Below are 15338 nucleotides of genomic sequence, written 5' to 3' on the forward strand. Positions count from 1 at the left end.
CTTTTACAATGAAAGAATTATTATTATTTTTATACGTAACTAGTAACTCATAAAGTGTCAACTCCAGTGTCAAAATATACATTTAATAATACCACAGTGCTATTTCATTTTCTATTCTGACTGGTCAGAAGGTGTTGATTAATTTTCTATAACAGCAGCTCTAAGAATAGTGTCCACTGCGAGGCACATGCCAGATTTATATTAATACACTTTTTCTAATACGTTATTGGTTCGGTCATAAACTAAAATAAGATAGAAAGCAGAAGCTCGATATCAATGACTAGTAATAAACAGATTTATATTTTAAATATAACAAATAAAAATATATAATTATTGATATGGTGAAGCTTTCTGTACTCAGATGTTTATTTAACATTTATGGAAGGAGTCTCCAGTTTCAGAGTTTTAGAAATGACAGTAGGTTTACTGTCTGATTAAAGGCTTCCGGACAGAGGAGTTTAGTTTACACTTTGTGGTTCCTCTGTAATATGACAAGCTGCATTTCAAGAAAGAAAAGAGAGACCAAAAGAAAGAGAGGCTGGTGAGGAACTGTATAAGTTATAACAGGAGTGAATTTGTTTCATGGATGCCCCACAACATTAAATGTATCTATAAATGGCTAAAAATTGTTGTGTTGTGATGTGTTGTTTATTAATACGTTATTTTTTTTAAAAATCTTTACCACCTTGTTGTGGGAGGAGTAGAACCTGTCAGGACTGTTAGGAGTATGCTCTGTCAGAGTTTTGAGTTTCCTTCACATTATTATTTGTTCTAATCAGAAATGATACAGAAAGTATTGGGTGAGTTTTTGGGTGTGGCAATGAGGTGACTCACATCTGGAATAGAAACTCTTTTCTTTTGCATATAACTTACATGCATGCCAAGAATAATACACACACGACTGCATTTTTTTGCATTCACAAACAAGCCAGAAGATCTTAAAGAAAATGTCATGGATTAGGAAAAGTCACAATTGAGATTTATGGCTAATAATTCAAGTTGTATCACCAATTTTCAAACCCTTGACTACTGAGTGATGAAGAATTATATCAGTTCTATTGTAGACAAGGTCATCAAACCACTAGCTATCTGAGAACTTATATGGGCGAGAGGCAGGGTACACCCTGGACAAGTCGCCAGGTCATCACAGGGCTGACACACAGACAACCATTCACACTCACACCTACGGTCAATTTAGAGCCTAAATTATCCTAACCTGCATGCCTTTGGACTGTGGGGGAAACCGGAGCACCCGGAGGAAACCCACGTGGACACGGGGAGAACATGCAAACTCTGCACAGAAAGGCCCTCGCCGGCCACGGGGCTCGAACCCGGACCTTCTTGCTGTGAGGCGACAGCGCTAACCACTACACCACCATGCCGCCCCAAGGAGTACATCTCATCTCATCTCATTATCTCTAGCCGCTTTATCCTGTTCTACAGGGTCGCAGGCAAGCTGGAGCCTGTCCTAGCTGACTACGGGCGAAAGGCGGGGTACACCCTGGACAAGTCGCCAGGTCATCACAGGGCTGACACATAGACACAGACAACCATTCACACTCACATTCACACCTACAGTCAATTTAGAGTCACCAGTTAACCTAACCTGCATGTCTTTGGACTGTGGGGGAAACCGGAGCACCCGGAGGAAACCCACGTGGACACAGGGAGAACATGCAAACTCCACACAGAAAGGCCCTCGCCGGCCACGGGGCTCGAACCCGGACCTTCTTGCTGTGAGGCGACAGCGCTAACCACTACACCACCGTGCCGCCCCAAGGAGTACATATAATATATTAAAACAGCCTCATGATTATTAAAGCCTCATACTGGAATATACAGAGCCCTCTGCTGCCTGCAAAGTGAACTGCAAATTCAATACAATTCACACATTTACAAGGCTTTCCCCTTTTCCCAAAAAATGAAGAAACAATTCAGAGCTTATTCAAAGGCACTATTTATAATATCATGATTATGATACATCTAGAAACATTTACATACTGCAGCTTTAAACCAGATGCACAAATACAAGCAGGGAAAATTGAGATGGGCCCCTCATTGCATTAAGAGTTTGCAAAATATAATGTATAGTGTCCATATACATGTATTCATTAAGAGAATCCTTAAAAACAGGAGTAAGAACAAGAAGTGGCGAATATGGACATGGTATTTATTTGCTCTTGAATAATCAAGAATACAGAAGAGGATAGATTTCAAACAAAACAAGATTTCTAATAACTTGGAAATGTGCAGGAGGAAAACCGAAAAATGAACACAACAAACAAACAAACAATGTAATTACAAAGGGCATGTATTGGGTCTTTTATTGACAGCTTCAGAAATATAATAATCCTCTAAAGTATCAAAAACTTCGTCAAAAAAATCAGGAATTAAAAATACTTTCTTTCGGATTATAAACTCAAGGTAATCTATAAATTTGAAATAAATAACTAATTGGCGATTATCCAGTTAAGCCTATTATAATAGCACTACATTACCCCTGAGCTAAGCACTGCTGATAGAGGGGTCCTGACTGGTGACGCTGTTCAAGTGCCTTTTGTTTCTTTGTTGTATATTTTGTAAGATTTATAATTGTAGTACACACAATAAGTTTATTATATTTACTTGTCTTGCAAATCTGTGTATTTAACAAGTTGTTTTTTGCTTAGCTTTTTGGACAAGAAATGTAAATGCGCGTCTTTTGGTTCAGGCACTGCACTGGGCGTCAAAATCTCAGATCGCGGAAGTGACTTCAATTTATCCGCACGTGCACTGGCTTCCAAAACATTCCACGCTATTGGGAATTGTTTTGCAGCGTCGAAGTTTGCTCGATTCTTTCTTCCTTGTTGTGTTTATGTTAATCATGGCGCTTTGTCACTCTGAAATGTCATGTATGTCCTTTATTGATTAAACCCGTCCACTTTTGGTGGAGTTGACAACATTGTAAATGCAATACGTAAACAAGCAGTGAGTCATGCAGCAAAGCAGTCCTGTTACTCGCTATCTCATCTTCTTTCAGTACCTTGGAACCAAATACAGGTCTGAAAGCTTGTATTCGAGTCTAAGATAAATATATTGCCGTGTTAGAAGACATTAATGTGAGATTGTATTGTGATTACAGTGGGGTGATGAAGGCTCCTGTACATCAGCCACTGCAGGGAGTGCAGAATCATTTAGAGGTCAGTGTTTGGAGGTTTATTTTTATTTTAATTGCAGACACCTTATTGCTGTACATAGAAAAAGATGGATGCATTAAATAAAGACTAACAAGTATGCCCAAATCTTCAAAGATTAGAAAAAAAATCAAGTCAATAATAATAATGAATAACACTAATAATAATCAAGTAACTTTTATAAAAGTACCACAATTCAAGGGTCCCCTACAAAAGTATTAATATTTCAATCATCTCTTATTTTTTTGCGTGTAATTTGTGAGATTTGACTCATCTCGTCTCATTATCTCTAGCCGCTTTATCCTTCTACAGGGTCGCAGGCAAGCTGGAGCCTATCCCAGCTGACTACGGACGAAAGGCGGGGTACACCCTGGACAAGTCGCCAGGTCATCACAGGGCTGACACATAGACACAGACAACCATTCACACTCACATTCACACCTACGCTCAATTTAGAGTCACCAGTTAACCTCACCTGCATGTCTTTGGACTGTGGGGGAAACCGGAGGAAACCCACGCGGACACGGGGAGAACATGCCAAGGGCAAATACAGCCCCAATTACATACCGTATAACGGCGCCCAAATTACGGGCTTGTCAAAAGACCCAAAATAGAACATCCGAAAATCGCCCAAATTAGAAGAAAAAAATCCTGTTTCATAAGGGTGGAGAACCCAAAATATTTTTAAATTATTGTTAAATGTCATTTTTTGGCATATATATTTCAATTTGTTGTTCAGTCGCTTCATAACATGAAATGCGTCGGGCGATTACCGTAAACCGTGTCTGAGTCTTTGACGTCTGAATGTCGTAAAATATACTTCCTTTGTTTATGTTGTGAAATTCTCAACGATTCATGATAACACGTGGCTGTCGGTTTGTGATACTGTTGATAGTATAGATTGACAAGTGGTCGTGGTAGACCTAAGACAACTGGTAAATCACATAAGAACAGCAGTTCATATATTCATGGAAAACGCACAATCGATGGCATTATTAAGTGTACAGGCGGGGGAATGGGGAGGTTTATCACACGACAGAACAGTCAGAAGACATCAGACGATATTGTTGACAAGGTCAAGGTCATTGATTTGTCGTCTGAAACAGCTGCCTTACAGTTGCCAGGTACGCTATGGATTTTTATTACATATTTGATGTGAGACTTTTATGTAATCTGCTTTGTACCAGCTTATTTTTAAACTTAAGTGAAAATTATTTTTATCCCATTTATGCCCAAATTAATTTATACCAAATTATATTGGAAGTTGAATTGAAATAGATGTGCGCCCAAATAGATGCTGTGATCATAATTAGGCTTACAAAATATAGCATAAGCTATTATATCTAGTACCTGATTTTTTTTTACTTTTCATGTTTAAAAACATGGCTTAACTCGTACATTTAATTATAAATTTAAAAATTTTTAGGCTCGCTACACTCGCCAGGATGCCCGAATTAAAAACCTGTCTTTGCCCCTGCATGCAAACTCCACACAGAAAGGCCCTCGTCGGCCACGGGGCTCGAACCCGGACCTTCTTGCCGTGAGGCGACGGCGCTAACCACTACACCACTGCGCCGCCCTGAGATTTGACTATTATAAACAATTTCTACCATCTTATTTATAGATTTAGGAGCAATTAATTGTTATGTATGAAGTATTTGGTGACAATAATACCAAGATAAATAAAGTTATATGTTCCTGAATCTGGTCTGTACTGGAGAAATAGTAAATTATATCTTTAAGAGAAAGGCCGAGTATAGATTTCATATCGTGAGAAACAAGTGTTTCCAGAGTAAATAAACTTTTCTGGACGTTCATAAAAGAAGTACAGAATAGTTTCTGTTTCTAATTCCAAGAACAAGCACAAGTCAGGTCTGTCCATGAAGGATGAAACAATTGAAATTTGTAGCTAGGCCTTATGTCAGATTTGAAGCTGAAATGAAACTTTTATTTATTTATTTTTTTGGTAATACTATATTTACAACTTAAATGACTTCGTCATGAGAGTGTAAATGACCAATCATTTCCAAATAATTCAAGAGCAAAAATAATACCTCTTTTAAACCATTTGTCAAGAAATAGGGACTTTTACTTATGTTACAATTATTCCAGAGGCTTGCTTTGCGAGAAAAAAATTATACACGTAACACAACTTCCAGGGTTTTTTTTACAGCTAATTTAGAAGACACTAATTCTATTTAGCAAGAAATTTCCAACTTTCACTTTTATCCAAAGCAGCATGAGGGAGGTCTGTCAATTTTCTTTCACTATAGTAACCTTGGTTAAGTTCATTCCCATAAAGTTTAGTCATGCTTCACGTGACTGGACAAATCACATGCTTCATGCTTGTCACTCTGCATTAGACACACACTGTTGTGTGGTGGATGTTGGCATAAAGATCTGAGCATCTGCAGTCTTATTCGTTAAAAAGCCCTTAGGCGTAAATACAATTCCTTTGGAATGAGACACCATCTTCTGGTCAGACGCATAAGTAGCACTTTTCCTGTTGGTGAAACCGTTGGTTACTTTCATGTGGTCTCTTGGATCGTCTCCTAAAATTTGCATGTGACTCAGGCGGAGTTTTGCAAATCATGCTAAATGATTGTAGGAAAGAAATGTCAGAAATACTCTTGTCACCAGTCTGTTGCTTTGAGTAATAGTGGAGTTGGCTGGTGATGGGTGTCGTGCAATGCTCTCAGAGTAGCATATCATTAAAGATTTTTTAAAGATTCAAAACAATATATTACTTGAAGATGAAATCCTCTGCTTCCTGGGTTTGTGATATTTTAAAAACATGATCTTGCTCTATCAAAAATATCTCAAACATGTACTGTGATTTAAACTTGTCAGTTTTCTTTCTCCTTTGGACTGTTTTCTCATCAGAACGCAGTGCGAAGGCTGAAGCCTGTAAATGAAGTGTCGGTGTCCATCTCCAGTCGCACGGACACCGGTGTGCATGCACTCTGTAACTCTGCACATCTAGACATCCAGCGCAGACAAGACAAACCTCCCTTCACGGAACAAATCCTGACTGATGCCTTAAACTTCTTTTTAAAACCAGAGCCCATCAGGTAACAGCTTGCAGAGCTGCTGATTCTGCATTTGCCTTTTTGAAAATGAATAGTTTCTATAGCATTATATTCTTAAAATTGATACAGCTGTGATGTGAATGTGATTATTGATTCTGATTGGTCAACGGCAGCTCTGAAAGTAGTGTCTTAGGTTAATATTAATGCCTCATTCTAATATGTTCTCGTTTCTCACTGATGGGGACAGAGACTCCGCCTAATCGAAGGCTACTAATGAGCAGATTTAAAAACGTGCGTTACTCATGAACAAAGAAAAACAGCATTGTTAATATAGTGAAGTTTTCTTGAAGGAGACATTTGTTTAACATTCCTGGAAGGTGTTTACATTGTCATCACTTGGTAAGAGCAGATTTTCTGCCCTGTTAGCATTCAGGACGGAGACCTTTGTGGTTCCTCAGGAACAAGACACGCTGTGAATCTTCAGAGATGTGAAAGAACAAGAGGCTGGTGAGGGATGACATCACAGTGTTATGGATAACAGGAACCAACTTGTATTGCTGATTCTTTTCCAATAACATTCCTTATTTCCATGCAACGAGAAATCAGGAGGCAGGCCTGGGACAGCTGTTTATTATCATTTCTTTCATTTAGAATGCTTCCTAACTTGCACAGACAGAGTTTAGCTTGGCGCATGCTTCCTTGTTTCCGTGCCATTTCCTCCATTGAACACTGTCTACCGCTCATTCCCCAGATTCCGCAATCCATTCACAATCCGCTGCTCAAGCATGCTCCTGCTGCTCCGTTTATCAGCACTGCACCTAGGACACGTTGCATATCAGCACTGCACCTAGGACACGTTGCATATCAGCACTGCACCTAGGACACGTTGCATATCAGCACTGCACCTAGGACACGTTGCATATCAGCACTGCACCTAGGACACGTTGCATATCAGCACTGCACCTAGGACACGTTGCATATCAGCACTGCACCTAGGACACGTTGCATATCAGCACTGCACCTAGGACACGTTGCATATCAGCACTGCACCTAGGACACGTTGCATATCAGCACTGCACCTAGGACACGTTGCATATCAGCACTGCACCTAGGACACGTTGCATATCAGCACTGCACCTAGGACACGTTGCATATCAGCACTGCACCTAGGACACGTTGCATATCAGCACTGCACCTAGGACACGTTGCATATCAGCACTGCACCTAGGACACGTTGCATATCAGCACTGCACCTAGGACACGTTGCATATCAGCACTGCACCTAGGACACCATGTTACATATCAGCACTGCACCTAGGACACCATGTTACATATCAACACTGCACCTAGGACGCCATGTTACATATTCAGCACTGCACCAAGGACGCCATGTTACATATCAGCACTGCACCTAGGACGCCATGTTACATATGAGCACTGCACTGAGGATGCCATGTTAGATATTCAGCAATGCAACAGGGACGGCATGTTACATATTCACCAATGCAACGGGGACGGCATGTTACATATTCAGCAATGCAACGAGGAAGCCATGTTACATATTCAGCAATGCAAAGAGGACGCCATGTTACATATTCAGCCCTGTACCGAAGGCGCCATGTTACATATTCGGCACTGCACCTAGGACGCCATGTTACATATTCGGCCCTGCACCGAGGACGCCATGTTACATATTCGGCCCTGCACCGAGGAAGCCATGTTACATATTCGGCCCTGCACCGAGGACGCCATGTTACATATTCGGCGCTGCACCGAGGACGCCATGTTACATATTCAATGCTGCACCGAGGACGCCATGTTACATATTCGGCGCTGCACCGAGGACGCCATGTTACATATTCAGCGCTGCACCGAGGACGCCATGTTACATATTCAGCGCTGCACCGAGGACGCCATGTTACATATTCGGCACTGCACCGAGGACGCCATGTTACATGTCACTGCACCAAGGATGGCATGATACATATTCAGCACTGCACCGAGGATGCCATGTTACATATTCAGCACTGCACCGAGGATGCCATGTTACATATTCAGCACTGCACCGTGGACGCCATGTTACATATTCAGCATTGCACCTAGCACGCCATGTTGCATGTCGTCACTGCACCGAGAACGCCATGTTACATGTCGTCACTGCACCTAGGACTTCATGTTACATGTCGTCACTGCACCGAGGACCCATGTTACATGTCGTCACTGCACCAAGGAGCCATTTTACATGTCGACACTGCACCGAGGAGCCATTTTACATGTCGGCACTGCACCGAGGATGCCACGTTACATGTCATCACTGCACCGAGGAGCCATGTGACACGTGGATGATTGTACTCTATTTTCAGCCAGGGGGTTATGGTATTGAACAATGTAGACCAATGATGCCAAGCTCTACTGCTACTAGGCTACAGCGGTGCATAGTTTAGCATTCTGCATCATTTAACACACCTGATTTATTCATCAGCTCAATCTCAAGGTCTTTATTTATGAGCTGAAGAGTGAAAACACAAATCTCATTATGATTCTGGCCCTCCAGCACATGATTTTGGCAGTGTGCTGGCGACTCACATCCATATTTTAATGACAAAATGGAGGATAATTCTTTTTAATAAGCATTTTACACAACATACACTCTGGAATAGCAATTTATTGAGATGGATTTTGTTACTTTATATGGTCAGGTGTCCACATATATTTTGTAGCTGATCCAGGATCATGGACTATTTTTTAGGTTCCGAAGCTTCATGAGTATAACTGTACTGTTTGTGTAACTCGTAACAATTTTCTTTCTTTCCTTCATAATTATTTTTCCCCATTTTGGGGCAAATCTTCAGAAATAATCCCATCAGCATGTATCGACAGGCATTTTTACGTTCAAAGTTGTGCTCGCAACATATTCAGAACATTCCAACAGTCTTCATGCTATGGCGTGGCGGTAGCATCGGAGTTAAATAACACATCTCAATTTAAAAATGCCCGTCTTTCAGCTGCGTCTGTGCTGGCAAACGTACAGTATGACTCAGTAACTGAAATATCTTTGAACTGTTGTAATGGTCATATTTCATCCCAGTGCTACTTTTAAACCCAAGACTTTCTCATGTCAGATTTTTCTCTCTCGTTCTCGCTGCGCCTCTACATTCTTGGATCTTGTTCCTATCGTCTCTGCATCTCCTGAAAACATGCCTTTTGTCAGATAGCTGTACAATTAGTTGGGTATTTATATTTTGGCAAGCATGATGTGTCATGAACAAATATTTAGCGTCGACTGATGTCGGAATGTTGTTTGGGATTTACTGTTTAAAGGAATTTTATCTGTTAAACATCACTGATTTTAAATAGGAAATTATATAACATAGTGTTCAGACAGTTAAGAACTGAATAAGTGTTTTGTGTATGGGTTAGAGACTTTTACAGTGAGATATTCTACATTTAAAAGGGTATTTTTTAGAAAATGCTTATGTTTGACAGAATAGATATTTGTAGACTGTCTGCTAGGATAAATTATTTTATTGTGTCGAAAGTGGATACTTTTTCTTTTGCTCCTGGAACAACAAAAAAAGTGATGAACAACGATGCAAAAGAAAACAACACATTGTTTGTTCGTTATTTATTTTTTAGAGATTCTGCTCAGGTTTGTCGAGCTCTGGTTCTTTCACATCATCTGGTTCGAGCGAATTTTATTTGAGAGGCTCGTTGATCTCTGAACTTGAAAACTCAATGCAGGGAATAAGAGCATTAAACTGTATCGATGCTTTGCATCGCCTTCAGCTAGGTTTTATTCCTGCTCCAAGATTTAAAATCCATGATTTGTTGCGATTATCCTTCTAAGCTGGATTTCGAAACAACGTATGTGGTTTTAGTTGAAGCATGCAGCCGGTTGGATTGTGTTTTTTTAAGGGATGTGACAGAGTAAGGGGACAAGAGAAGCTGCAGTTGTTATATACGGGTCCGTCTCAGAAACTGGTCTCTCATTTGGGACATTATGGTCAAAAAATAAATTTTCTAATTTTGCTTTTTTTTTTTTGCATTTACCTAACACTCAATGTTTCTTCTGTGATGTTTAATAAGAATAAAGATAGTATCTTACTTTATCTGGCCTCCACTGTGGAACATTTTTTTGATTACAATTCAAATGTTTTCGTAAAATTGATTTCCATATAAAATAACTACATCATGAAGAATTAAAGCCCCTCCTTCACAGATGAGTGAAAATATTGAATAAGTTTCCTCTTTTTGATTGCTTGGGTTAAAAATGCCAAGTTATGATGACTGAATTGATTATTCACTTAAATATGAATAATATGATACATTTTGGGTATTTGATATGGCGAAATAGGACACAATGGAAAAATCAAGAACACACCGGAAAGATGAGAATAACGGCGGTGGTAAAAGAACAGCGACTGTGCCGGCTGAAGGTCGCGCAGGTCTCTGCTGCGGCGCGCGAGCAACGGGACATCACTACCGCACCGGACGGAGCAGGGGCGGGGCAAAATGACTGGCAGTAGATTCTATTAAAAGTTCGATCTAAATTGACCATGGTTGCAAAATATTAGCCAAAAATACACAAACACTACAAAATGTGAAAGTAAGATGAAAAAGAAACATTCTGTTGCCTTATACCGCAAGACTAAAACAAAATAAAACTGTCAAAACTCACCTTTTCAGTGATAACGTCTGAACAGATCACCCGCGTAACAGAAAGACCGCAAATGGAAGCACGATCAACTTCTAACTGTTGGAGTGGAAAATTCCATTCTACACATGCAAATTGTTAATGTGTGTCCTTCCCTGCGCACAAATAACACGCTACGGTAAAAAATGGACCACAACTCATTTTATAGCTCAGAAATTCATACAAGACCAGCTACCATCGTAACATACTCTGTAAGAAACATATTCTATACCTAACTTTCAGTTTTCGTTTTAAAAAACAAAATTGCAGATTTATGACTAAATTTTTATATGGCGTAGTGATTTTAAGTTACTACTTTTGGTGAGGTCGTGACCTTGACCCTGAGGCTTTCCATTTAGATCAAAACACACGATCGTATTGGTTTTGGGTCTGCGGAAAACGGAGTTACGACGGTGATGAAATATTTTGCATGATGTTTTATTACGGTTATGATTATTCTGTGAGCGCACCAATCCTTAGGTGTGTAAAGTTACAACTTAAAATACAATTAGTGATAACTGTAGACTTTTCAGTGGACGACAACCTTTTTAAGGGAATGCGATGTAGTCAACCATTTATCATGTCCCAGATCAAGCCGCCATTTTTCCACAAATTTGCAGAATTTTTGCCAAATTCTGAATAGAGTATTCACATCAAAGATTGTTTTATCTGTATTATTTCTTTCATCATTTTATTTCAAATTAAAACCAACATCATCATTCAAAACCGTATAGTTTATTGACTGTGAGTATATTTAGTGGGGTACCCCCACAGTACCCAGTTTCTGAGACAGACCTATACACTCACTGGCCACTTTAATAGGAGCTTGTTCTTGGTTTAAGATTCCCGGTCTTGGCTGCAGGACTGGAACCCAATGTGGTCTTTTGGTGTTGCATGCTGAGATGCGTTTCTGCTCACCACGGTTGTAAAGAGTTGCATGAGTTACTATATCCTTCCTGGAAACTCAAACCAATCTGGCCATTTTCCTCTGACCTCTCTTATCAACAAGGCGTTTGTCTCCACCCTTAGAACTGTCGCTCACTCAGTGTTTTTTGTTTTTCGCACCATTCTGTGTAGAGACTGTTGTGTGTGTGAAAACCCCAGGAGATCAGCGGTTTCTGAAATGCTCAAACCAACACCCATGCCACAGTGAAAATCACTCTTTGAGATCACAATTTTCCCCATTCTGATGTTTGAACATTAACTGGGGTGGCACGGTGGTGTAGTGGTTAGCGCTGTCGCCTCACAGCAAGAAGGTTCCGGGTTCGAACCCAGCGGCCGGCGAGGGCCTTTCTGTGTGGAGTTTGCATGTTCTCCCCGTGTCTGCGTGGGTTTCCTCCGGGTGCTCCAGTTTCCACCACAATCCAAAGACGTGCAGTTAGGTTGACGTGGGGCGGCCTTGGGCTGAGGTGCCCTTGAGCAAGGTACCTGACCCCTGACTGCTCCCCGGGCACTCTGGTGTGGCTGCCCAATGCTCTGGGTGTGTGTGCGTGTTTTCACTGCTTCAGATGGGTTAAATGCAGAGGATGAATTTCACTATGCTTGAAGTGTGCAAGTGACGAATAAAGGTTTCTTCTTCTTCTTCTTAAGCTCTTGATTCGTATCTGCATGATTTTATGCATTGTGCTGCTGTCAAGGGATTGGCTGATTTAGAGAACTGCATACGACAGCAGGTGGACGGGTGTACCTACAGGCCTTTCAATTCCATAATTTGGGCTACACCCTGTATTTCTGAATTTGGACTTTTTCCCGACATGATACAGGGTAATTTGGGCTTTTTAGGCTTTGCACGCGCAAAGTGCTGTTTTCCCAGTTCTCTGTGTTTAAACCTGCTGCTGCCTTTTTTAGCTACAAAGTTATGAATAAATAATCTCTGAATGTTATTTTTACTTTTATTGCGTTCTTCGCTTTTTGCCTTCCATTTTGACGCGTACGTTCGGCTATTCTTGTTGTGCGAAAGGCCAGAGATCGCTGGTCTGCCAACATGCACCATTGTGATGCTAATGTGGAAATCCCACTCTGGTCATTGGTACGCGAGTCTCGTTTCTCCATGAAATCATGGCGTGCCGATCGCCGTTGTTGGAGAATTCGTGCTCTGCGTGAGGCTTACGGCTAGTTCGACGAACCCGGAACAACATGGGAATGGTGTCAATTTCGCTTCAGTTACGAGGAATACATGCTAATTCTCACTAATTTCGGTGTTTTTTAAGAAGAAAGTCAATACATTGGGTTTAATGCAGCCAAGTTTATTTACTCAACATTTCTTTTTTTTTTAACTTTTGGTAGCATATTTTGGTCGCTTGACCTTAATTTGGGCGCCTACGACGTTATCCGTCGCAGGTTTCATGTAATTGAAAGGCCTGACCTAATAAAGTGGCCAGTGAGTGTAGTTAACCTTATGCTGTGTATATGATAATGTGTATTATGTCTTCTAAGATTTTCAAAAGCAGCATAAAGATGAGCTCACCGGGAGGAAATAAAAGGTTTTTCTCTGCAGATTTGATCAGCTATAAAGCTGAAATCAGTTTAAACTAATAATCTCCTGCTGTTTATTCAACCAAATAACCAACACTGCAGTGTTAAATCATTTAATATCTGTCACTAAAAATTACGACTTAAATTTATAAGCTTATTGTCATGCAGCGTATCTTTCTCTTATAACATTTGTGCTGCAGATAGATACTGTATGATTTGATTTTCAGGCCCAAACACATGGTAAATGAATCAGTTGTGGAAAGTGAAAAGCTTTTCCTGTATGATGCTTCAGTTGCAGTTGAGTAGGTGGGTGCAGTCTGTGTCAACAAGCCGTCTAGCATTTGAATCCGCTCCCAATTTGCCTCGCCGCATTCAAACTATTATTACCTTCAGTTAACTCTCCTGAATAGGAGCCTCATAGAGTGTAATAACGTCAGGTTGTTGTGTCACTTGACCTCCTTTATTTCTGTTATACGTAAAGCCCATTCTGTTTGGTGGTCTGGTGATGTGGTGATGGACAGGTCCGGGTCAAAGCCCTCATGGGATTGTGTTATATAAATGTTTAATGTAGACTTGTGTTAATATGTGCAAACCACATGAGGAATCATGACTGGTCTGTAAATTATTATTATTTTTTAAAATTTTGTTACAGTGGTAGAAATCACAATAAGTTTTGATAGTTATTAACCAGTTTGTTTTTACCTGAAACCTCTGAAGACCGACAAATAGCCTGAATCTAATTCATGAATTACAGCCCCAGTTCCAAAAAAGTGGCCCTAAATTCTCCGATATTATTTCCTGCTTCACCATGACCCAATTCAAGATCGACGTCATGCATCACGTGGTGGGCTTTCCCTGTTCGTACAAGGCATTGTGGGATACAAATTTGAAACAGGAGAGAAAAATGGAGGACGTGAGTGTGCGAATGAAACGTGAAAGACTGATTACAGGAATGGAAAGCGAGAAGAAATATGTTATTTACCAGCTGGGAGGTCCGTATCGTGAAATACCGTGACCGAGGTCTTGAAAGTACTGACCGAGGCCCAGGTCACGGTATTTCACCTTATGGACCCGACCTTAAGCTGGTAAATAATATATTTATTTTTTTCTTTACCAAATTCTAACAGAAAACGAGAGCGCCCGAAAGGGAAAACTGAGCCGAGGCAAGACGCCATTTTGAATCCTCATTCACGGCTGTAATGTAAATGGCTTCCTCCTCGGTATACACGTGCACTTCCATGGCAGGGAAAAAAACTACATTTTGCTGCCTATGTAGTCCCCTGTTTATACAAAATTGAGTCATTCAGGATTCAGCCATGTTTTTGCTCAGCGTTAGCAAGTTGGAGGTTTTTAGCTTTCTCCTGAAATGTTTTCTTTTATTTCTTCTTCCTCAGGGTAGTAAAACTCGCTTTCGCTGTGAACACTGTCGTTATCGCTATCCATGCTGTAAAATTAATGCTATTCTCCTGAGAAATGCTGGCAAAAATGTATAAGAATTTTATATAATAATCTTGTAATAATCTTATACAACCCCGATTCCAAAAAAGTTGGGACAAAGTACAAATTGTAAATAAAAACAGAATGCAATGATGTGGAAGTTTCAAAATTCCATATTTTATTCAGAATAGAACATAGATGACATATCAAATGTTTAAACTGAGAAAATGTATCATTTAAAGAGAAAAATGAGGTGATTTTAAATTTCATGACAACAACACATCTCAAAAAAGTTGGGACAAGGCCATGTTTACCACTGTGAGACATCCCCTTTTCTCTTTACAACAGTCTGTAAACGTCTGGGGACTGAGGAGACAAGTTGCTCAAGTTTAGGGATAGGAATGTTAACCCATTCTTGTCTAATGTAGGATTCTAGTTGCTCAACTGTCTTAGGTCTTTTTTGTCGTATCTTCCGTTTTATGATGCGCCAAATGTTTTCTATGGGTGAAAGATCTGGACTGCAGGCTGGTC

General features: G+C 40.3%; 1 protein-coding gene across 5 annotated transcripts in view; it reads left to right on the forward strand.

Moving 5' to 3' along the window:
* The first annotated feature begins 2752 nt into the window (after nt 1–2752).
* pusl1 (pseudouridine synthase like 1) overlaps nt 2753–15338 on the forward strand; it is a 46256-nt gene continuing 33670 nt past the window's right edge. Inside the window, exons 1-3 of one of the 5 annotated variants that reach the window (XM_060910248.1) lie at nt 2753–3039; nt 3122–3179; nt 6057–6244. In XM_060910248.1, coding sequence (XP_060766231.1) covers nt 2975–3039; nt 3122–3179; nt 6057–6244 — 311 coding nt within the window. In that variant the 5' untranslated portion in view covers nt 2753–2974. Of the gene's footprint in view, nt 3040–3121; nt 3180–3238; nt 4298–6056; nt 6245–15338 lie in introns of those variants that run through there. The other 4 variants (XM_060910249.1, XM_060910250.1, XM_060910251.1 and 1 more) reach the window with 4 other exon arrangements.

The sequence above is a fragment of the Neoarius graeffei genome, chromosome 26 (genome assembly GCF_027579695.1).
Source record: "Neoarius graeffei isolate fNeoGra1 chromosome 26, fNeoGra1.pri, whole genome shotgun sequence".
Taxonomy (NCBI): Eukaryota; Metazoa; Chordata; class Actinopteri; order Siluriformes; family Ariidae; genus Neoarius; species Neoarius graeffei.